Source organism: Drosophila simulans, chromosome 3L (assembly GCF_016746395.2).
Source record: "Drosophila simulans strain w501 chromosome 3L, Prin_Dsim_3.1, whole genome shotgun sequence".
NCBI classification, from domain to species: Eukaryota; Metazoa; Arthropoda; class Insecta; order Diptera; family Drosophilidae; genus Drosophila; species Drosophila simulans.
In genome coordinates this window covers 15,646,919-15,672,222 of record NC_052522.2, presented here as the reverse complement: position 1 = coordinate 15,672,222, position 25,304 = coordinate 15,646,919, and the positions used below count along the sequence as shown (strand labels likewise).

The following is a 25,304-nucleotide window of genomic DNA, read 5'->3' as shown; positions in this document are numbered from 1 at the left end:
GTCACCCTGTGGTCGCGAAACTACCACCACGGCGGCAGCAACAACAACAATACGGCAAGTGCTTTCTCTCAGAGAGCGCTCTCTTCCTTTTGGCACGGCACGCTTTTACAGTTATACAGCAGAGCGCGGCTTTTCACAAGCCTCGCTCCATAAAATCATTCAGTTTGTAGACAACGTTTGCCGTGGCCAAAAAAGAACGGACAAGCACTACTTTAGTTGGAGCACCATTTCCAACTGTAAACGGCAGCGCGATTATAGGCAACAAAAAAAAATAAGGAGAAAATAAGTACGCCTGTGTGTGTGCGATAGTGCGTACGTCACAGAAGGCGCTCGTGTGTGTGTGTGCTGTGGGAAAAATCAGTAAAATGTTTATGCAAATCATGCGACGAATGTGCGCCAATTGCGTTAAATCGTAAAGTGCATTAAGTGAAACAAAATTATATAATTAAGGAGCGGCCCAACGAAATAAACGAAAAGTGGTTTTTTATCAAATACAAAGGAAAAGTAGAAGTTGCAGCTCCTCTTCCTTTTCTTCGCGAGTGAGTGTGTTTGTGTCTGCGTAGGTGTAGGCGATTGTGGCCGTGTGTTGGTGTCTCGTGGCCAGCTGTCAGTGTGTGTGTGTGAGCGGCAGCGGGTGTCTGTATGTGTGCACTGTGGGTGCAACAACGTGAACGCTTCATCCCGGAAGTGATTTGTATAAGGCCGAAAGCCTCTGAAATTTTACACCCGAGCGGAAATAGTTGGTACGTAGAGCCCATACATTATCCATAGCAGGTTTCAATTCTTGCCATATTGCTACCGATTTGTTTTAGGGGGTTGTTGGGCAGCAAACTAGGTTTAAAGGATATCATTTGCGTTCTAAACTTTTATTTTTTAAAATAAAATACAAATTCCAAATTTCAGTTTAACCTTTCCAAAAACTTGATATATTTTACATTTATTGATAAAAAATGAAGTATTCAAAGGATTCTGTGTCCCAGACAGTATGAGGTGCTAAGTTTGTGCTCTATCCATCCATTTAATGCAATTATAAAATTTTAATGCGTTTTTGAGCATTGTTCATAAAGAGTGGCTAAATGTTTAAGCGCCACATTTTTTTTAGAGTGTTCTGTAGTCGGATTTACGTAGTTTCTATAGTTGGCATACAGAGACCACATATTTTCCAACGATGTTATGCATTTTTCACATTTTTTCCGTTTCTTACTGTTTTGTTTTTATGGATTTTTTGTTTCTATCGATTTTCAACCAAAAACAACTGGGAAACAACATCGAACCATCCATCCGTGCGTCCCCACACACAAACACCCATACACCCACAATTATTTCAGGGGGAAACCACAAGCAACCGCAACTACGTATGGCTACACACACATAAAGAAAAAGGGTTTAAAGAAAAAAATCAAGTTTTCATATTTTAGGACTTTTTCAATTAAACATAATTTAATATTAGTTTAATATAAGAATACGCGATGACTGAAGAACAAGTGGGTAAATATTTAACCTAATAATTTTAGGATGCACTCTGCCTGAGATGCTACCTCTTTTTTTCAGTGTCCTTGTACGCAGGAGACTTCAACTCACTCATTTAACAGTATTTATAGACAGTTTTTTTGTTTCTGCACGAAAACGAAGTTGAATTGCAGAATTTAATATGGCGGGCGGATGTGGCTTTTGAGTTTTACGAGTGCTGCTCACCTGCGCGCTTCGAGAAAGGTGGCAGAGGAGCCGGCCCTCAATGGCCACTTGAGGTGTTTGCCCTGACAGTAAGGGCATTAATCAAGGGGCATGGATGAGGAATGGGGCGAGATGGGGGCGGTTCGAAAAATGAAGGAGACACTTGTGGGCCTGAAGAAGTTGGCCCTGCAAATGGCTAAACGTCTTCGTTATCAAATTGTCCTCGCTCAAAATATTGATATACAAACGAGGCGGCGGATTGCCGAGTTAAGATGATGATAAATACTCGAAATTGATTGATGTCATGCTTTTGTGTACCAACGACCAAGTATCCCCGATAAATTGCAATCATATTTCTGCGGCAATGACGTCACCGCAGACCTATCCAGAAACACTAAGGGACGTGAGTTCATAAACATTTCCATTTTCAACCCCAAGCCATGATCCCCTGTCTTGTTGTCTGTTTTTGTCAGCTTAGTTTCTTTTGGGAGCATTATAGTTTCGTATTTATAGGCAAGTTCAACCCTCAAAATGTTGTTGTCAACATTGCACTGTCCTAATGAACTACTCTACTCTCGGGCGTACAAAAAAAAATAAATAAATAAATCCATGCAACAATAAAAAGTCGATAAATGGCAGAACATTGTTTTTAGGGAGCAAGGCTAAAAGGAATGGGATCTACACATTATTGAATTTCGCGTTCATATGTTTCACGAAAAATGAGTAGAACACAATATATGTATGTTGTAAGGTACCAAATATTGTTTCGCTTGGAAAAGCATTTATTCGAAGTAAATTATTGTTGGTAATTTCGCAACTGTCAGACCAAAGTAAATGTCAAATCTTCTGTAATGCAACATTTGTGCTACATTTCATGTAACTTGCTTATGACATATTCTTTGGAACTTTGCGCTCACAACTTGCTAACTTTTCACCAGGCATTTGAGTCAAACTTTTTATCAATCAAACGCAAGACCAGGAAAATCCTTCATACATCTTACGGACAAGTTGGCTTATCGATAGAAATGCCAAATGTTAAGCTCCAGTGGCTTTGGTATAATTTCAGCCTTTCCTATCTGCGCTGCCATCTCTTTTTCTAACTCAATTTCTATCTCCATTTTTATTACAATTTCTTTTCCTTTATTTTTTATATTTCTATTTTTGTTTCCGTTTCCATTTCTTTTTCAAATCCAATGACATGTCCCAGGGGTTCTTGCAACTTAAGCTAGCAAAGCACTTTGGCTTTCATCCTTTTCGCCGCCAACAATTAAGGTGTCCTTCGTCTTGGGCAATAAGAGAAACTGTCGCGTCAGATGAAAAATGCAGCATCTTAAAATATGAGCACCATTTTGGCTTCCGGTGGATTTCTGTCCTCGGTTGTTGTTCCCCCGCCGCTGTTGTTGGTGTTGTTCAATATTTACAACCTGATGGCGGCGATGAGGAGAACATCGCAGAACTGAATAAAACATGCGACAATCGGCAGGCGACAATGTCCTGGCTGGAAGCATCCTGCGATGCTGCCGTTGCAGACACGTAGACGCCTTAATGACCCGGGGGATTACCACTGTAGACAAAGTCGGGAGTCCCCTAACTGTGGGCGCTCGTTTCTGCAGCCCGAAAATCCCCAACAAAGGCCAGGTAACCAGGATGTAAACTATGCAGCGGCATTGCCTCATCCAATTAGTTTAATAAACGTAAACAAAAATGTTAACAGTTCCTATTTGCAATTAAAAAGCTATAAGCGGCAACCAAGAAACGAGGGGTTGTTGGGTGCAAAATGGGGCCGCGGGGAGGGTGCACTGCAAGAAATGAGTGTATGTTCTTGTTTTGATTAAGGAAGAAATTAAGAAATTCACGTTGTTTGCAAAAAATTGAAGTAATTGTATACTGTTTTTTTTAATGTACAAGAATCTATGGTTTGAATACAGTATTTGCTTATTACAAAAAACAAATTGTGTGAATAGATATAAAATAAAATCGTATTCGATAATCCAAATATTATCTTTAGAATTGTGCCACAACTTAACCTCCATTTCTCTCAACTCATAAAAGTTTTTCCCAGTGCATAGCTGTCTTACAGTGGGGCACATGGCGAACGAAATGTCAAAAGCAACCCTGCCGAGAGCACAACAACCACCCAGTGGGGCGTGTAAGCCGCAGAAAGGGCGGCAGAGCAGAGAAAGAGTAACGAAGCTCTCTCCGCTCTCTCCGGATTAACCCTTGCGCGTGCGCTGAACTTGCCAGCGGACACAAATGTCCATTGGCAATCCTTGGTGAGCAGCTACCCGCATGGCTTTGTCAACAGTTCCGTTGCTGGAGGAAGCCCTCTCTCGAAGACCCAAGCCCCCGCAGCCCCAAACCAGCGATAACCCTCTCCGGAATCCTGGCAACGTTTTTAAGAATGAACCACATTCCCGTACGTCACTGCCTTTGATTAAAGCATATGCAAACGTTTTTTTCCCCGTTTCTTCCACATTTTTCCCTTCATCTTTTGAGCCTGGAACATGTGCCGCATGTCCCTACGTACTCCCAGCTTAAATCCGTGGAGGATTTACATTGCATATGGCAAAATCGAATTGGCTATTCAGCTTGCGCCAGCTTGCAATTTTTGCTTGACTTGTTTTAAAGTTGAAATTTGTTTATGCGACCGACCGCATAAATTTCTGTTTGTCCGCTTGTTTTTCTAGTTGTTGTCATAGGTTTAGCCAGTATCCGTTGAAAGGGTTTTCCGATGCAGGAACCGAAGCATTTGTTTAGGCAAATATTATGGGTCCTGGGAACGCTTTATTGCCTGCACGAGTGGAGCCAGAATGAGCGGTGGAGCTGAGCTGAGGCCATCCCCATCCAATGGCAACGAAATCGATTTTTTTCGCCAGGACTAACCGAAGGGAATTCTATCTGGCATTGGTGTGAAATTGGTTATCTGCGAGCTGCGAAATAGTTTACCGCATCAAGGGCAAGTCTAGTGTGCTAGCCTCAGCAAAAGATAATTACATTTACTTTTATATCTCATCAGATAAATTACATTTTAGGCGTTTATTTGGTAAGCAACTTAGAAAGTGTTATTTGACTCTTTCTGCAGAAATTCGAAGGTTACAAGAGGGAATCACGAAAAAATATTTATAAATTCATTCAACGATTAAAATTGAGTTTAACTTTCAGAATTTTACCAAAATGACAAAATAGTTTAAAATCGCGAATGAATAAAAGATTTGACCTTATTAAAATGTGCAATATTTCTGGAAAATAATAATTTAAAGCTATCCTTCTTGGAATCTTCCCCATCATTCAACTGCTAAACTTCAAAGGGTTATTCCCAGTGAAATTAAGTGTGGGCAATTTAAGGGCTCACTTACCTGCAAGACGTGGTGCCCAACTGGCCTTGGATGAGCCCCCAGCCACCTGCCTTGACCTGCTTGTGCGGTCCCGCTCGGATGTCATCAATTATACAGAACTGGGCTTACATCAGAGACTCCATCAGTCGGCTCGGGTTCGAGCCATCTGCTTAGCCCTAATGCGATGGCTCAGGCTGCCAAAAAAGTGCAAAGGGAAGGAAAGAGGGAAATACACGTTACACAAATGTGACACAAAATCCAACACCGGAATGCAAAATCCTTGACAGCAAAAGGAGCCGAATATCCGTTTATTTGTGCTTTAAGCCTTAAGCCTGCCATTAAAGGCCGGTTCGTGCCTCATTGTAGTTTTGAGGTTATTTGTAGGCCCCTTTTTTTTGCGACCAAAAAGTATGCAACACGAGAATTGTATTTCACAGTTTGCACTTTTTGCCTCGAGGAATGTCGAGTCATAAATTTCATTTGCATATTTCAGTTGTCTGTCAGGGGATTTCCATTTGTGCAAAAATTGCAGTTATAATTGGCAAAATAATTTCACCCACCGCAGCGACAAGTGCAATTTTCTCAGTTTTCTGCAACAATGTTTTTATCTGCCCACGGCACTTGGCCCTAACATCATTAAATTCTAATTGAAAAGTTTTGTAGACTGTCGCCAATTAGGCCGCATCTGAAGTGCAATTCCAGCCGCCAGATGGGCCAGTTGGATGCCGTCAATCCCGCCAAGAAATTGCATTAAACACACCCAACCAAAGTGACGGCGAATTAAAACGTCAAAGTGGCCGCGCGAAAGGCGTAAACACGTTCGTCCTGCGCTGTGAAAAACGGAAAAAAAATTGTGCCAAGGCAACAAAATAACGAGAGGCTGGGAATCACAAATTGGCCAGGCCAGCATCCTTGGCAAAAAGGGGGCGGCTGCAGGGCGTGGCGCCGGCATCACGCATGCATAACTGAGTAAATGAGAATTGAATTAAGTGCGGTGGCAAAACCACAAAATATACGCGTTTCTCGTTCTTTTTTTTTTTAGAAAAGCATCGCAATCACTCAAAAAAAGTTTACATATCTTTCTTACATTATATTATCATTTTACATTAAATTTACATTAACTTTTTTAAATGTCAATTTTATTAAAAAAAAACTAAATTCTGTAATATATGAATTTTTAGCTTGTTGACGTAAAATTATACATTTTTAAATAAATTCTCAATATATCAGTGAGCTAATTTCAATGTTTGTTGATTGAGACCAACAGATTTATTTGCCAACTTGTATGGGCGATATCGGAATATTAAGGATACTCTGACCCATTTTCTTCGAGTGTCCTCACAGCTCCTGCTCCTGCTGCTTCCCGCACTCCTTAATTGAATTCTAAGCGGGCTGGGAGCGGAGCAGTGGAGCATTGGAGCATTGGAGCAGCTGGAGGTGATGGCTGGCGAGAGCCCGTGGCTTTGGCAAACAAATGCGGGCTTTGCCAAGTCCGTGCTCGTGTCCTGAGATCTTGTTCCCCGGATTGTGGATTCAGGAGTCCGGATTGTTTGCCCCACGGGCAAGGTGATGGGGGATATCCGAGGTATCCGTGGTGGGGTGACTGCCTGACGCGAAAAATTGAAAAATGCCCTGCTTGTTTTTCGCCCTGTTCTTTCAGATTGTTTTTGTTTGGTTTACGTTTTGTTGCTCTTTTTTCCTGTTCTGGATTATTTGTACAACTAAACTTGATTTCCATATTTTGTAAGAAAAACACTTTGTGGGGGAGTTTCCTTTAAATGTGATCGGAATAAGGGAGGAAGGCACATGGACGTTGCTTCTGTGGGTCTTCAATCAATATAAAATGAATTGTCTTATGTGAACCACTGATGAGTCATCATCTTTTGGTAATTCGAGAAAAATCTGTGATTCTTTTTTGTATATTTATTATATTTCAATGGATAATTTAAGGCTTTAAAACTGCAGAGAATTTGAACCAAAAATATGGGATATCCTTGGACTTAAGCTCCGTTTAACCATTTCATCCTTATCCAGAGCAATCTTCCTTGATTGAATTGAACAATCTACTATGCAGCGTTTTTAGACTTCGTTTTTAATTGAGTTTTTTCATAGTCTCTGCCATTTCCAGCTATTCCATTCACTATTCTCTTTTATACCGATGCCAATTTTCAGTTTTCCCCAATTTTTCGCGTTTGCATTTTATTTGGCTGGCTTTGCATTCTTTTTTTTTTTTCAAGAAATAATTGAATTTTTTTCGCCGCTCGGGGGATTGAAAACGGTGAGACTGGAGTTCAGTGCGGATGTTAGCCATCTAATTGCGACCTTAATCATTTCATCTTTTTAGTTTCCGGCCAGGTTAGTCAGTGGTGTGTGTGTGTGTGGTAATCGAAATCGTCCTGCCAAAAGGCAGCGCAAATAAACTGGCAAATTTCGAGGACGAGAGGTGGACACTCCGTAGTAGGCAAATACAAACCTGATTCGATGCTGGTTTCGCAAAAAGATGAGCAAAACTGGCAACGAACACAGTTCACTTAGAGAAAATGGCAATTACAAGATATAGATAGTTAAAATCTACTTCTTAATTTTTTATCTCAACTAAAAGATGTACCTTTTTGAACTAGATATATTCTGAAATTTTGTTATTCCGATGTTAATCGTATTTTTTTCTTTTTTGAGATCCCCCTTTTTATTTCTCTGTGCCTGTTTGCTGTTTGTTCCTGTTGCTGTGAACAGGAACAGCTGCTGTGGATGCCTTTGGCTTTTTGGCCCTATCGAATCGAGTTAATTTGTGCCGGTCCAGGTCCTGGAGCCTCAACTAGAAGCCGCCTTCTCCTCCGGCAGCTGTGTTAGTTTTTGGTTGCTTTTAATCGAATTTTTGCTGTTGAGCTAACTGCGGGTTTTTGAACAGTTGACTGGGGCCAGGTTAAAGGTTTTTTTCATCTGGCTTGCTGCTTTTGCATTTTGCGTGTTGATCTAAGCGGTTTATTAGCCCCGATTTGCAAGTAAGCTGCTTAACATCACCCCCACCATGCTGGTCATTATTTAATAATGAAAAGAGCGGCGGTTTCATTACTCATTTTCATCCCAATGATAATCTAGCTTTAAGTTGGCGTATTTGGTTTGAAAAGGCCTTTTGTCTTTTGGTTTATTGGCTCTGTTTTTGTTTTCTACGTTCAAGCAATTGATTCTCCCGGAAACTTGTTTGTTTTCCAAGAAGAAAAGTATTTACCAACTTGTGGCGGCTATTCTAACAATGTGACAAATTCATTGAATATTCTGATTGATTTTCTCTATAAATGATTAATTGACAAACTTAAGCTAGTTTGTATAGGTCTTGAAAGACATCTAATGGAATGGAAAGCTCTATTGTCGTTGAAGCATGTTGACATTGTTTTCACTTAGAAATTTTGGAAGTTGGATTGATTGCATTGTTTCACTTTAAGTAATAAGTCAATAACAATAAATATACCTGAACAATAATTTAAGATTTAAAAATTTCATTTTCTTTATACTTCTGAAATGCCAAACTAAAAATACGTTTTATTTTATAATTAAATTCTTTGAATGTCGAATTGGCATTCAGACAGTCAGATTAGCAAAAAAGTGTTTTTAGCATTCATTTTCCAGATATTTAATTTAGCATTACCCTTTTTCGTTGCATGCTTTTATGCAATTCAATTATTTAAGGAATTCAATCGAGAAATTATCGGAAAACAAAATATATTTTGCTGCTGCTGACACAGCAGAAGCGATCCAACATGAAATGTGGAAATCAATGTTAAATGGCAGTGTCAAATGACAACACAGCCGTCGGTTGAAGCATCCGAGGGGCGGAAGTTAGTTAAATATTGATTTTAATTTTCCACATAATTGCAATTAGTTGATGAATGTGGAGCCAGCTGTTGCAGTCATGTTCCCCATTTCCTGCGCCGCCATCACCTCTGCTCCTGACGGTGTCTGATTCTGATTAAACATGGTGTCGGGGCAACATCACAAACAGGAACGGATGCAATAACAGGCATTCAACGAGAAATCGTGTTGAGGAGCCATCACCACGGAGGCTCTAAGTGGCACAGTGGGCAAAGGTTTATAGAGTTAGCTAATCACATAAAAACGAAGTGAAGTATGGAAGGAAACAAACGGCAATTCATTATCATTCATCATCATTCATCTTTAAATATCATAAATTTGAGGACAGTAAATATTCTTAAATAATCTGTAATAAATGCTGATTAGTATTTTTAATAATTTAAGTTGAATGAATATTTAAGTTGACGAGATTATGTATAATTTTGCTATAGATTTTCCCATTTTTTTAACCCCTTCCACTGTGCACAAGTTCTCGTTATGCTCTTGGCAGCAACGCCCTTTTGCTGTTCCTCATTTGGTTTCTGCTGCTGTTTCAGAATTTCCTCAATTCGCCTTCTCACAAAACTCTTGTCAGAAGGGGGTGCCCCATGATGAAAAGCCACTTACGCACAATTTTCACAACTCAAAAGCATTTTATTGATTGCACTTTAAAAACGCCGGGTTGAGGGCGAAACCAAAACACTCATACGCCACGTTGGCTGGCTGGCATACTGCTCCAGTGAATTTTTCAGACCCTCTCTGAAATGTGCGTGTGAGCGCTGGGTGCGTTTATTGACTGTCGTTTTTGAAATTGAGTTTTTCTGGCTCTTAGAGCCCCTGCCAGCCAAAATAAAGTTGGTTAAACTTTGGGGTCTTGCCATGGCTCGGCTGCAAAAGGCAATTTAGCCCTCGAGCTCTCTGCCAGATGTATGCAAATGTGGATGGGGCTCGCCAGAGAAATCAAAGTCATTTCTGCTTGCTTTTTTGTATTCCATCTTGCTGCTGGTTAGATAACACATTTGCCTACGGAAAACTCCTTATTTTCCGGTGCTCGTGCCCCCTCGGGGTTAATTGTGCGAGATGGCTAATGAACATGGAAAATGGGCAGCATCTGACAGCTTCGTTTTGAGGCTCAGCTTGTTAATTGTTTTTGAAACCGTTGAGTGAACATTAATAAGATGTAAATTCGAGGCAAACTAGAAAAGTCTGCTGCTGGGGGATTTACAATTGGTAATTGGGGCTTGTATTTTGTCCTATGAAATATGAGTAGAAAAGTTTAATTGGTTGCAGAAATTACTTTGATTGTTAATTCATATGCTAATGAGTAGCCCTAATGATAATATTTAATAAAATAATATATAATATATAATAAAGATTTATAAAAACAAAAACTTGAGAGATTCTTTGTGAAAGGTTTTATTTTGCATTTACTAAATTTTTTACTTTTATATTTGATCGTATTGTGAGTGATTCTGTACAATTGTTTAGTTAGTTTAAAAATTGTGTAAAAAGCTTAGGTAAATTAAAGTATTTAGATTATGCACACAATCCCATATATTTGGCTATAAATTTGGCATAAATGCCGAATATCTCTAATTATGACTTGCTGTCAATTTATTTTGCTAATTTCGCTCGAGCGTCGATCGATTGCAACACACATTGTCTCACTTTCATTATGTTTGCCATTAAGTAATTTATGCGAAATCAAGCCATCACCAGCTTCGATATATCTCAGCACTATTCACTGCCTTTATATGGCTGTGCATTGTTTGCAAATCGCTTAATTATGGTTGATGGCATTTTATTGGGGCATGGAGCCATAAAAGTTGGTCAGATCCCCTGTTCCTTTTGGGCCTACATCAATAATGGTCGGCTCCATTTTCATCTTCCTGCCTCAATAACCGACTTTTGCTGTTCCCCCTTCCCCTTCCCGTTCCGCTTTCTTTTTTGCCTTGTGAATTCCTCCTAGTTGCCACGACCTAAAAGCATAAATTTCCCGTGGCTAGGCCAAAATCAACGCCAAATGCTCTAAACGTTTTGCTTATGATTTTTATTGCACGCACACAAACGCAAACTTATTCAGATATATATATATAAATAAAATGGTATGTTTATATATAAAAACCCTGTGTAGACATTTTGCCGCAGCCCCAAGTGCGAAAGCTTCAGAAAAACTGTAAAAGGCGACCCATGACGATGACTTGTTTGTTGGCAGTTGGCAGCCACGCCCCTTTTATACTCGGTGCGCCTATATGGGCAAGCACTTGGTTTATTTCATTAGGTTTCCTTTGATGGGACGCTTTTCATCATAACCGTGAAATGTAAAAATCATAGCATACTTTTCGGAGAAGCATAAGGAATTTAAAATCCACGTCATGCTATCAAGCCACAAGAATTTTGAATTATTGATTTAAAATCACTTATATTTTCTACGCTGCGATGATAGGAAAATGATTTTATTTTACCAAATAAAACTGCCTTGGAAAATACCTACCTACATCACGCGGAATGGAAATTCCTGCCGAGCGATAAAATCGCCAAAGTACATGCAAATGAAAACTTTAAGTTATGCGAAGTATCCACCATTCGTGGCTTCAATTTGGCTTTATCTTGACGCTTTTTTTTCTGTTGGCACTTGCCAAACAATGTCAGTTCTCAACTTTTAGCGCATTTTTCAAATTAGGTTAGCGGAACAGCAGGGGGAGGGGCGCAGGGTGGAAGGATGTTAGGATGGCGGGGTGTGCGTGTGTAAGAGTACAAGGGGATATGGTGGTGCTGGTGCTAGTGCCAGTGAAAGTTTCCCATTGTTTCGGGCGGAAGGGAAAGGGCTTGGCGGTAGGCTTGTTAGCATCCTTCCTTCCTGCGCTTCCTGCGTAAAAGCCACCATCTGCTGCCCGTTTAACCTTAATGTTAGGGGCAAACCAGAACCGCACCCTTCACACCCATGTACTCCTCTTTAAGTCCAGTGAAAAAAAAAGACAGTTGAGTTTTTCAAAGCGAAGATTATGTAATAAATAATGTCTTAAATGTGTCAAAGTGCTATATATGTAGTCCTAAAAATCAAGGTTATAGATTATTGTTTAAGAATAATATTTATAAAATAGTAACTCTAAAAAATCTACAAATTCTACGTTTTGACTAGCAAATTCGAAGAATCCTGTATGAGTAAGTGTAACTATTTCGAATTGGTTGTAATTCGCATTCTAACGTAATGTCGATGATATCAAAGCAAAAGTAGATCATCTTACATCTAGCAAATCTTATGTATATTCCTCTCTGTGTATCCACATTTGCGCACTGTTCCATTTTGATGTGCACTTATTTTTCAATTTGAGCGCGTAAGCATCCATCGTCCTGTCAGTTTGGCGTCTCATTCAAACCCGTCCCAGGACTTGGCACTTCAACGTCATCTCGTAGAATTATCAGCGACTGCGTCAGCATCTGAATATAATGCTTACCTGCCCCGCCCCCTCACCACCCTACGTCCAGTGCTTTAGAGCGAATCCCTTGGCTTTCTATCTTTGGCTGGCCTTTGTTCTTGGCCATCTTGCAGGCAGTCGGCGTTGGCCAAGTTTTATGCTCGCTTTTTATGCCAACACGCCCCGTTGAGCAATTGTTGTTGCTTCTATGGGTGTTTTTAGTGCTCTTCTAATGAAATTTTTAAACGATTTCGTTTCACTTCACGGCCAGCAGCAGATTGAAAAGTGAGAATTGCCGAAGAAGTTGCTAGGAAAATTCCCAGAAATTATTTCTACCTCTTTGTCAGCCCTTCTTGACCCTTAAAAATGGCTACAAAGTTGCCATTAATGACTTCGCACTAAAGGGTTAATTTGGTGGAACTCGTAAATCAACATTGTATTTTATTAATTGAGTTTGGTAACAACGTGCAATTGAGCTAATTTGGGTAATATAATTTAATATCAGTATGTAATTTTATTAAATTGTATTGCATTTCAATAATCATAGAGATAATTATCTATAATATTTTAATAGTTTTATTTATTCCGAAAAATAATTAAATATATGTCTGGAATGAACAATGACACAAAATCGCAATATTATTTAGATACTGATTATATTTTGAGCTGCCTAATAGCTTATCAGTTAAACAATCCATTAGGTTTGAACAATCAAAAATTCCTTCTGTTTCGGCTTTCTCATAATTACCAAAGTAATAATCCCTTTACCACACGTACATTTACTGGAAACAGAATGTGTACCTTTAATTAAACTTAATGGCCAAGTAATTGAAAACGAAACACTTCAAAGAGTTGAGATTATTACGAAATTTAAATGAACCACCAACAGACACTAAAATGTATGTGCTTCTCACTTGATTATGTGTGTGTGCGTATGTGTGTGTGTTTGTGATGCTTTTCCTGTTCGCAGGAAGCTGTCGAGGTCATAAATTCGCTCCTGAAATGGCCAAGAGGAGAGGCAAACACACAAGCACAGCTGGAGGGTTTTAATTAGAACACCTGACTAACTAAAATACACACAACGTCACGAACGTAGTTATACGGCAACATAGTTAGTTTCCATTTATTTCAATTAAAAATTCAGTTTGGCCAAGGGGAACATAAATATTCATTGGTAATCACATTGACCTTAGTCCTTCTCTCTGTCTCGCTCTCTCTCACCGTCTCACCATCTCTTTCGCTCTTCCATTGCAGGCAGTATTTTGTGATGAAGTCATGTGGAAGTAGCAGTACAATTATAGGCAAAAGTTAATTAAACGCTGCATCATTTGCAAACTGCAAAAAGGAATTCTTAACAATCGCAATAAAACTTTTGTCGAACAAAAGTAATTAAAGGACCTCACACACCCATACCAATACCCATACTCACTTGCAGCTATGCGACAACAAAGTTGGTAGGCGTGGCAAGGGGGCAAGGCGGCGAGGAGGCGAGTGGGGCCAGGTGGAGCACAGGCGTACATGGCCAGGAGTCAGCTGACGCTGCCAGCCGCAAACAGCTAACAGCTAACACCCAGGAGCCCCAAGCAGCGGGCGCCAAGGACGCAGGGCGCAGGACGAAAGGACGCAGGACGCAGGACGAAGTCGAAGCGACGGCCAGCAAAATGCAGAAGGAGAACAATGTCACTGCGGAGAATTGCCAATTTGTGGGGCCCTATCGCCTGGAGAAAACCCTCGGCAAGGGTCAAACGGGTAAGTGCAGGAAAACTCTTTCCTTTTACGAGTAACTAAGTGGGTGGTGGTGGTAGTATCATTGCATTTGCCAGGCGAAGTGGCTATTCACTCGAGACTTATTTACTGTAATTGCACTTGAGTCTGCTATAACTATGTATTTGTAACCCGAAAGCAACTTATTCGAAATGCATCATATCTGACATAATAATAATAATTCAAATGAAATCAAATTGGCTCTAATTTCTGAAATTCAGCAGCGCGCGGTAATAAAACTGTTCAATAATCATTAAAGGCATTTAATTATATTAAATTGATGCAATACAACAGTAGATAATTTAACAATTCTATTAGTTAAATATTTATCAAATCTCTACAGCCCAATAAGACAATAATTGCCATTAAATTGTAGTTTAGTCACTCATAAAGTTCACCTAATTAGCCATACTAATGGATTACCCCCTTCCTACTCAGAAACTCAAAAACCACTTAGGAATATCTGCAATTCTCGGAAAATTAATTGCAATTACGATTTTAAACTTATTCTTATTGTTTCGCAGGTCTCGTCAAGTTGGGCGTGCATTGTGTGATTGGCAAGAAGGTTGCGATTAAAATAATCAATCGCGAGAAACTCAGCGAATCGGTGCTAATGAAGGTGAGTACTTTTGCGGGGTCGAAGGTCACGACTCGATGAAAACTTTTTCGCTGGCATCGGTTTATTGTTTTCCCACTGTTTATGATTTTGTTTTTCGTTTTCTTTTCCTATTTTTTTTTTGTATTTTTTTTCTTGTTTGTCTTCTCCTGGCGCACGGGTCATAAAAAACTGTGACAATAAAATTTGTTTTGTGGTTCGTTGTTTTATTGCCCTGCTCCATGGAATTGTTACGTGTTTTTTGTTTTTTTTTTTTTGGGCTGTATGAAGGGATGTAGCGTTGCAGTCAAACTTACAGCCATTTGAACTTTTGGTCTTATATGACATGATAGGGAAAAGGGGAAATGCTTTCGCGGACTTAACAGACTGGCGGCTTCAGTGTGCCAAAGTCAGGCAAAGTCAAAAGAATACTTTTCATCTTTAGTGGGACTTTAATCTTTTGTCCCTTAAGTTTTTAAGCAAGAGAGCTCCTCTTACATAAATATCAATTATCATACAAAAATACACCAAATTATCTGTGGTAAATATTCATTTATTCCGTAATCGATTTTCTGCCATACTCCAGAACGCACCACGTCCATTGTAATGCGTGTCAAACACTCTAAATAGATTTCATTCATTCCCAGACTCGCCACCATTCATTCGCTTCCAATAAAAGTCAGAGTAAAGCTCAACTATTTATCTTTTCTCTGCTGTCATAATAGAACCACCACCCCCACAACCACTATGCCATATCTACCAAAAATGTGGTGCACTTTTTTGTAGGACACTGAAAGGACATGGGACAAATTAGTGCGTGCGACAACAAAGTAAAACAAAATTGACTGTCCTCCACTTTTGGGGCGGGAGTTTTTGGTTTGGGGGGTTGAGGAAAGCTCAGACATGTAGCACAATCGAAATGCAAGGTGAGGTCGAGGGGTGCAAATGAGGATAAAGAACCGCCGATGATTGCGTGTGGTGTTCATGTTGTAGGGCCAGCTGGTCGGGACACGCAATGAGAAATCGGACGCCATTCGGAGGACAACAATGGGCTATTATGGTCGGCCAAGCACCAGGCACTTTGAATGCATTCTAAGGATAAGTGCACTTTTCAAAAATACATGAAGAAAAAAAGAACTACTTAAAGAGGGATTTGAAAAATTACATTTGTTTTTAGTAGATTATAATAAGATTAAAATAATAATAAGATTAAAATAGATTTTTTAAATAATTTTATATATTATGATATTATGATATTATTCTTTTTTAAATATTGCTTTGTTATTATTATTGATTTGATTGGTTTATTTTTTCTGCGAGTGTGGGTGTGGGGATTTACGAGGAACCTGGCAACATTGTCGATAAGTCGATTAAAATCGCTTGTGTGCTCCACTCTCCTCTGCTCTCCTCTCCACGCAAAGGTTGAACGTGAAATCGCCATAATGAAACTAATCGATCATCCACACGTCCTTGGCCTGAGCGATGTGTACGAGAACAAGAAGTATTTGTATTTGATATTGGAGCATGTATCCGGCGGAGAGCTCTTCGATTACCTGGTGAAGAAGGGTCGATTGACGCCGAAAGAGGCGCGCAAGTTCTTCAGGCAAATCATCTCCGCCTTGGATTTTTGCCACTCGCATTCGATTTGGTAAGTCCCTGTTGAAAGCTCGCCTCCCAGAACTTCAATCAATATTGGATTTATTCTGCACTTCAGCCATCGCGACTTGAAGCCCGAGAATCTGCTGCTGGACGAGAAGAATAACATTAAGATAGCGGACTTTGGAATGGCTTCCCTGCAGCCAGCTGGCAGCATGCTGGAGACCTCCTGCGGCAGCCCACACTACGCGTGTCCAGAGGTCATACGGGTAAGTCTCGCAGTGAAAAATGGCCAAAAGATTGCCCAACCAGGCAGCCACTCGCATCTCCCAATCCCCAATCCGCACGAGTGCGGCAAACGCATAAACGTCAATCAAGGCGAACTTTTTAGCACATTTTCAGATGCAGCAGCGGTGGCTTCAACTGTGCAGAAAGTTGGAGGAGGCGGCTCCTGGAGTCGCTTTCCTATGCAAATTTCGTCAGCTCCCTTCTATGCAAATGCACGTCATGTGCGCATATGATTTCCCATCTCGGGATGCACTGCCTTCTCTACACCCAGCAAAAAGTTGCGAGTCGCCCCTTAAAGCGTTCGATTTTCCGCCAAGGATAAACGAGGTCCTTCTGGTTTCCCCAAAAGAAACATTTTATTGCTAGTTAAAAGTCAGTTATTTTACTTTTCAGCATCCTTCAATTAGGGGAATCACTTTCATTTGTTGCTACACAACGTTTAAAATTGAAACCAAGCTGGCAATTTACTTAGCTCCTAAATTAGCTTCTGAATTGTTTCTTAGGAATTTATTAGGAATATTTCGAAATTATAAACTTACTGCAGCCTTAAGAATGAATAGATAGTAATTTGACAATTTTCTTAGTGTACCCTGCATCATATCCTTCGAGCGGAGCTGCTGCAGCTTCTGGCGAATCTTTATAGCTTCTGAACCCGTAATAAATTCATAAGGGGAATTTTAAAATATCTCCTCGTTCGGTCTTATCATATACTCTGGCTGGGTTATAAATCTGGCTTGCTACGTGATGTTTAGCTTATCTGCACACATACGAGTATATTCTTTTATAAATATTCAACAGTCAAAGCACTGGGGGGACTGGGTGAAGTTCCTTTACAACGTCTAATTGATGACTGCTAACCAAATCTGCACTGCCAGGCAAAAACCTTGACAATTTGTAGGGGAAAATTGCGTGGAAAGCCCATGTACTCAATCACATAAGTGGTCGTTTATCAATCTTTGGAAGGTGGCAGGGGTTGTGGCTGGAACAAGCAGAGCTGCAAAGCCGGTTTAGGGTTACCGATAAACAAAACTTGGTTTGGGTAATCGAGCGTAAATCAGAGTTATAATCTTACAAATTGGAGTTTCGAGACTAGCTGTAATTGGAAAGTGTTTATGAGTTATGTGTGGGCTTGGAGTCATGAGAGCGATTCATTCCTCAACGGAATAAAAGACCACTTCTTCAAAATAAAGTTAGAATCTTAATAGACTATTAAAAGATTGTAAGGTAAAAGGCTGACTAACTTAAATGCCTTGTACTCAGTGGGGTACAAATAAATCCGATGAATTATTTTTAGAATCATTAAAAAATAACACTCCTTCGTGCAGCAAGTCTTAAATATCTCGCATTAAGGGGTAACTACGTGGCCAGCTATTTACAATCGTGCTACACAATTACACATTGTAGTGGGCAACAAACTACGAGTCATTGTCCCATTTACCTGCAAAGTCAATAACCGTCCCCTAGGAAAGCCACGATTCGTCGGAGTGGGGCAAACTTGGCATTTGATGGACACGTCAATGGACGTCAACGAGTTGAACGGACCACCCACCCCCTCTGTCCGTCTTTAAATAGAAAACTTTTTAAATTAGTAAGCATTCGGTTGGGGATTATGGCAATCCCATACGAATGCGGTTCGATATAAAAAAAAGGGATAACGATTTGGGGCCACGCACAATGGCCAATCGAATTTCAAAATAATCAAGCTGAAAGCAAACATAAACCGAATATCCAAACAAACAAACAAATGCTCGTCTTGGAAATGTCTCAATTTCTGATTTCGCATTTCCCCCTCACACCATTATCATTTTTCCAGGGCGAGAAGTACGATGGCCGCAAGGCGGATGTCTGGTCCTGTGGGGTCATCCTCTACGCCCTCCTGGTGGGTGCGTTGCCCTTCGACGACGACAACTTGCGCCAGCTGCTGGAGAAAGTCAAGCGGGGCGTCTTTCACATACCGCACTTTGTGCCGCCGGACTGCCAGAGTCTGCTGCGCGGCATGATTGAGGTCAATCCGGACCGGCGGCTCACGGTGAGTCATCCCCGACACATTCACACCCGAAATGCAGTCAGTGGTGATCTGATCCGAAAATGTCAATTCCCAAAACTTGGTGTCTTGCTAAGAGCACTCTAAAAAAATAATGAATATTTAATTATAATTATTACATTTTATTATTGAAGCTATTTGCTTTAACCTTTTCTAACTATTTTTATTTTATATCAGAAATTTCAATAATAATATTAAAACGGTTTCAACTTCAACTTAATAATTTTCACTTTAAAATCAATTTAATGTAGTACATAAATTTTTAAAGCTAATTGAGGTGCACTAGCCTGTTGCGTGTTTTTTTTTTCGAGTGTGGGTGGTGAGTCATTTTGAAAGCCACCCCACCAAGCGTTGGTTGGTTTTTGGGTCACAACGTTGCCAGCTATTTTACCCACCCCCTTTGCACTTCCTTCCCTCAACTCGTTCTTGCTTCATTTCCGACCGCGTCCAGCTGGCTGAAATCAACCGCCATCCGTGGGTCACAGCTGGCGGCAAAGGGGAGCTGGAGCTGGAGCTGCCGATGATGGAGGTGGTGCAGACACACGTTATTCCCACAGCCACCGCGGTGGATCCGGATGTGTTGAACGCGATTTGCTCGCTGGGCTGTTTCAAGGAGAAGGAGAAACTCATCCAGGAGCTGCTCAGTTCAAGGTGAATTTGAATGTCTTTAATATTTTATTTTATTTTACCTAACTTAATTGTTTTACATAACAGTCACAATACGGAGAAGGTTATATATTTCCTGTTGCTCGAGCGCAAACGAAGACGACCTGCGCTGGAGGATGATGATGAGATAGCGCAAAAGTCCCGCAGCGAACTGGACGCAGTGGATCCGCCGCGTAAGCGTCTGGACACCTGTCGCATCAATGGCACCAATGCACCCAGCTATGGACAGATTTCGGAAGGTTCACCGCTCACGCCAAGACGACAGGCCTTTAAGTGAGTAACTTAATTGAAATTGAATTCCTCGATTACCGGACTAACTTATTTATTCTCCCCTGTCAGTTTCCGATCGTACAGCAGCACCCGGAACCACCAACGCCGATCGCCCACAACAGTTTCCTCGTCGGTGCGGAGCTCCTCATATCACAGTCCCACGCGCTGCAACTCTCCGATGAGTTCGGCACAGCAGCAGGCGAATGCCATATCCCGACCATCTTCTCCGGCGGCGGGCACCCGGCACTCCACGTACGGTGATCGAGATCGTTCCGGACACCACTCCTCCGTAAGCCGGACACCGTCGCACAGTTCGCAGAAGAGCATCGAGGGTGATGTGGTGGTGGTGCGGGAGCCGCGAATCGAGCGGAGGGACTCACTGCGTCAGGAGCGCGGCGGAGGATCGCCGAGGGATCGAGGCGAGTGCGGCATACCGCCGGGCAGTCCGGGCGGCAACTCGAGCGGATCCACTTCCGCCTCGCCGTCGGTGCACCACCGTGCCAACTCAGGTCCGACCATTGCCATTAGTATGTTCCACGATCCAGATTCGAATAGTGGTGTGTGCATGCCCCGTAGATCCCTTGAAAAATAGCAAACCAATACAGAAACAAGATCAGATTTAAGCAAGAATATAAAGGATCTTGTTTCATGTACTTTCTATACCGATCTGTAATGGCTATTTTAGTATTTTCAAGTATCAAATGAGCTTAATTCATATATTTATCAATAGCATGTGCTTGAACATATCAAATTAACCATAAAACACATCGGTTAGATAACTAAAATCATGATTTCTGTACAAAAGGATGTTCTGAAATAATCTTTACAATTCTCACTTACAGTTGTAAATCCCAATGGCTCGCCCATGATGAACAACAGCAGTCCGGGAATGCCCGGATCTCCTTGCAATACACCTGGTGGTCAGTTGTGGAAGACGCGACTGACAAACATCAAAAACAGTTTCTTGGGCAGTCCGCGGTTCCATCGCAGAAAAATGCAGGGTAGGTGTTGTAACCAAATTAAAATGAAAAATGATAATAACTTTTTTCACAGTTTCTGCCGATGAGGTGCACTTGACGCCCGAATCTTCGCCAGAGCTTACAAAGCGCTCTTGGTTTGGAAATCTCATAACAACCGAGAAGGATGAAACCTTTACTATTTTGGTCAAGGGCAAGCCCATTGCCACGGTTAAGGCGCATTTGATACACGCATTTTTATCCGTAAGTAGCTATCTATATATCTATATCTTTTGGGACTCATTATCATTTTAACTTCGAATATTTCTTTCTTATAGATGGCCGAACTATCTCATAGTGTGGTGTCGCCCACCTCGTTTCGGGTGGAGTACAAGCGGAATGGCAATGGACCTGTCATGTTCCAGCGTCACGTTAAGTTCCAGGTAAGTTTAAAATCCACCAGCAGGAATTCAATGCTCTAATGGTATATGACTAATTTCAGGTTGACATCAGTGCTATTTGCAAACAAGGTGACATAGCGGATATGTTGTTTGCTTTGACATTTACGCTGCTATCAGGTAATCAATACGTTGTTGCTAAACTATGCATACAGACTTTTTAAACTATCCGTTTTTGCAGGTAACATTCGGCGTTTTCGGCGCATTTGCGAGCACATCCAATCCCAGGTGTGTTCCAAACGATTCCCGGGTCCCAGTAGTCCGCCAACGGTGACCAGCGTGACCCAGGCCGTCTCGGAGAGCTCCTCCTGCGGATCGGTGTCCAGCGAGAGATTATCGTACAAGCGACAGGTGGTGAGTTCACTTCTCTATAGCAATTCCCAAGATCGTGAAACTAACTGAGTTGTATTTAGATTGAAAATGATATGGAGAACGATTCCATATTCTCGTACAAGTCGGGCAATGGACGTCGGGCCTCGACCACAAACAACAATAATGCCAATCCAGTTGACATTCCCGGAAGTCCCATTGCAGTGCGATCCAAGTAAGCAGTTCGCACTTTGAGAGCAAACTATAATATAGTATAGTTCCGAAAATATTTTTTTTTGGATTTAGGTTTTTTGTTTAAAGAGAATTATTAGAAATATTATATAGTATTATAATAGTATTCTCAATCGTTTGTTTTTCTTCATCAATCAAGTATAATATAAATATAAACTAACTTAAATTTGAAAATAGTGGATCTGTTAAAAGAACTTTCTTCTAGAAGCACAAATTTTTCAGGTTTAAAGAAAATAGATATTTTTGGAGCTACATAAATTGTTGTGCATTATTATTAATTAATTATTAATATATTAAAAATATATTAATTGTTTCCATTTATTTTTCAGCTCTGAGACCGCTGAGCACGAACGCAACCGCGAGCTGCAGAGTGAGCGTCAGGCGACAACGATGTCCGGTAGTGCAATCGCATGAGAATTATTTCTCTGATTTAGTTACATTTTTCTCAAGGACATTTGTTTCGATATGGCACTAGTGAGCGAGAAACGCGAACAGATATTGTAAACCAACTAGCGAACGAATCAGCCACTCAAACAGTATTTTTTCTAGAGTACCATCAGCCAGAGATCTTCAAACTAAGTAAACAAACACACACGAAAATCCGAATAATATACCAAAGCAATAATAGTGGAATTAATATGAACTAGCATACATATGTAAAACGAATCTGAATCTGAACTTTTGAATGCCGAACGAATGAACAGAACTTTGCTAGCTGCTCTAGCTTTTATCGAACTTGATTTTCTATTAATTGTTAATTTTTTTATTGACTTTTTGTATGTGTTCTTTTGAGGGACATTGTTGCCGCCGCGCCTAAAAAGCTTGCAAATAAAAACACCGTGTAAAAATATACAAAAAAATCAAGTTAGCACTAGCCTAAGTCGAACCAGTTATTCTAGTCATTTTCTTTACCTAGACTAGGCCTCGTATTTAGCTACGCAAATGAGGAATGCTACTCAAGAAAATTCGCCGACGATTTGTATAGAGTGTATAAAGAAGGATATTACGCAAATGCACTGATCTTTAAATACTAACTAAAGTAACAGAAATGAAACAAAAAACCAAAAAAACTTTTGCATTACCTTAGCGTTGCTGTTTTTTCTAACAAACCAAATCGATATAACTATTTTGCTAGCCATAAAAACAAAAACCGACGAAGCAGGACGTAAAAAGCAAACTATTTTTCCTAATAACAAAATACTAAACAAAACGCGTCAACTTTCGAACTTCAGACATGCATATATGACGATCAAAAGAGTGTTGTGCGGTAGATAAACTCAACAGATATTGACAGGAAAGTAGGAAAACCAAAATATATAATGTATATAAGACACCGAATTACTAAAACGGCACAGCACATGCCCTAATAAAGCATATACAGCACATTAAAGTAACGACATTAAATACCAGAAACAATATATTTTGCATGGGCATGAAATGAAGCTTTCTTAACCGATACTTGTATAAATCGATTGGGACGAAATATATATCTATGTATAGAATGGATCGGGGATTGTACAAATTGCTGGGTTGCATCAGAGACAAAAAAAACCTAGGAGAGAAATTCAATTGGAGGTGGTATATTTTTTATTGAAAAACAAGTAGAGCAAAAAAGCTGTCCAAGAATGCACAAATCGCATGCTGTCGACGACCTACTATAGTCTTTCTCTCAGTGTAAGACGTGTTTCGCATGGCAAACCCACAAACAATCACATTGAATCCTTCCCTACCTTACTTTTGAGTGGTTTTCATAGTTTATAGATTCTTTTGTAGCACCCAAGCCAATCAGAGTTCTTTTTATAACGCATACGATGATTTGAAACTAAAAGACTTAAGAAATCGACATAAAGCTAATGAAATCCAAACAAAAAACCGTCCATTTATCCACTTAAAGCTAACAACAATGTAGAAGCACCTCAGCAATTTGTGGAATCTACTGGATATGAATGTAAGGCAAAAACTGAATATTGTATGTAACGTGTAAAAGGATATAGATCTATACTGAAACTGTGTATGACAGCAATATCAAAATAGTCAGATGGGGAGTATGAAGCGATACTAAAACGTGATTAGAACAAATATTTAACGACAAAATACGACAAATTAATAAATGCTTAATGATAAACCGAGTTAAGGTCGCGTAACACATAATAAATATTAAACATACCTATTTAAGAGTATTGAATCAGTACTTGAGAAAAAAAACACACACACGAGAACGAACTCAAACAAGAATCATGCAATAATATTGAAATGAAATTACTTTCTAGCATTAACTACGATACATCAAATTATTTATCGCTCATCATATGGAAAATACTCAAGAAGAAACGCATTTAAGCTGAACATACATTCAAAATTAAGCTCACCGACTTGAAGAGATGGCATTCATATATTTATACATGCATATATCATATACACCTCGATCATATTGTATTCTGTATTTACTTTCATATACAAGAACAAAGTCCTACCAGCATACCCAACATATACGAAGTATACATCTATATGCCTCACCTGCATTCGTACATCCATATATATGTATTTACATACAAGGGCATTTAATACAAGTTACATTTCATCACCACAATTGTACCATAAGAAATGTAAAGATCATATTTTTCACTCGATACTAAAACGTAATAACACTACACGTAAGCATTACTAAACGTTTTGCAAACTAAACTCCAATCGCGGCTACGAGGAAAAGTATAACGATAATTGCTTTATAAGGACTCCAATCCAAACACCTAATACTCAATGCTGCATTATGCCACGCCTACCTTTTTACCTTAACTGACGCCTATACTAGATGATCAACCAATCTTTCGCGCTCTTCTCAAAAACATAATCACCACCAAACCCAACTAACTCATTTTAACTGCTTCGCACTGTGCAATGAGCAGCGAATATTTGCGCCGAGATAATTTTATATGCAACGTATACATATTTCTATCTATAGTATATATATACACCCCGATATATATATACATATACACGCATTATACACCAAAGCAAGCGCTTTACTTCAGATGCAAATGCAGTGCAATGGAGAATGTTTATTACTCATTACAAAATAAACGATTCGCATACTTATTAAAATACATTTAGAGGGTAATGTTGTGTATTGTACTACGCTTCTTACGTTGTTGTTTTCGTTTTCCCCTGCGTTTCAACATAATATTGTAATATTGTAATTAGTTCTGCAAGTGATTACGGCTAAGTTAAATACTGCATTGTGCGCTTTGTTTTGTATCTTCGGATATAAGTTGAATGATTGTATTTTGTAATTTAATTTTAAGCTTGAGGAATCGCGTCTGAGGTGGAAGAATCGCAGCCAGGCCGAGATCGAACCATACAAGAGATAAATATTAGAACCAACAAGTGTAAGGGAAACAACAAAACCAAACAAAGAAACAAAACAAAAAAAAACCAAACAAAATGGCATCTGTTATTAGGTTAAAAGAATTATTGATATTGTTTGCAAGAAAATGTGTGAAATATATATAAATACAAATAAAATACCACTTAGCATAAAAACAAACCGTGAACAGACAAGCAAACAACAACAGATTGTAATTGCAATTTAAAAATAAAATTAATATTTCAAATAATAACTAAGCCGTTTCAGTTAAATGTCAATGGGAAGTTCTATGTGGCCTATGGGGCGTATGCGTAATTTTATTTGATTTATTTTTTGTTGATTGAAGAAATTGTGTTTGTTATGAAGGTAATTTTTATTATGTAAAAACAAACTATTTTCTTATTTTAATATATTTTTAACATACTTGTTGTATTTTTTACAACCCATTTAAAAATTTTATTTAAA

The 25,304-nt window shown here is 39.7% G+C and overlaps 1 protein-coding gene across 3 annotated transcripts; it reads left to right on the top strand.

Moving 5' to 3' along the window:
* The first annotated feature begins 94 nt into the window (after nucleotides 1-94).
* Nucleotides 95-25,092, top strand: LOC6738211 (serine/threonine-protein kinase BRSK2). Of its 3 annotated transcripts, none has more exons than XM_039294090.2 (16): nucleotides 95-743; nucleotides 13,532-14,026; nucleotides 14,566-14,660; nucleotides 16,058-16,284; nucleotides 16,351-16,501; nucleotides 18,334-18,549; nucleotides 19,016-19,215; nucleotides 19,279-19,503; nucleotides 19,570-20,027; nucleotides 20,343-20,501; nucleotides 20,554-20,720; nucleotides 20,795-20,899; nucleotides 20,959-21,034; nucleotides 21,096-21,268; nucleotides 21,328-21,458; nucleotides 21,805-25,092. In XM_039294090.2, exons 2-16 carry the CDS (start codon nucleotides 13,939-13,941, stop codon nucleotides 21,887-21,889), a joined length of 2,556 nt encoding a protein of 851 aa, XP_039150024.1. In that variant the 5' UTR covers nucleotides 95-743; nucleotides 13,532-13,938; the 3' UTR covers nucleotides 21,890-25,092. The 3 variants fall into 3 exon arrangements, with proteins under 3 accessions (XP_039150024.1, XP_039150023.1, XP_039150025.1); XM_039294089.2 differs by having other exon boundaries at nucleotides 19,570-20,057; XM_039294091.2 differs by having other exon boundaries at nucleotides 96-743; nucleotides 19,570-20,009.
* Nucleotides 25,093-25,304: the final 212 nt, after the last annotated feature.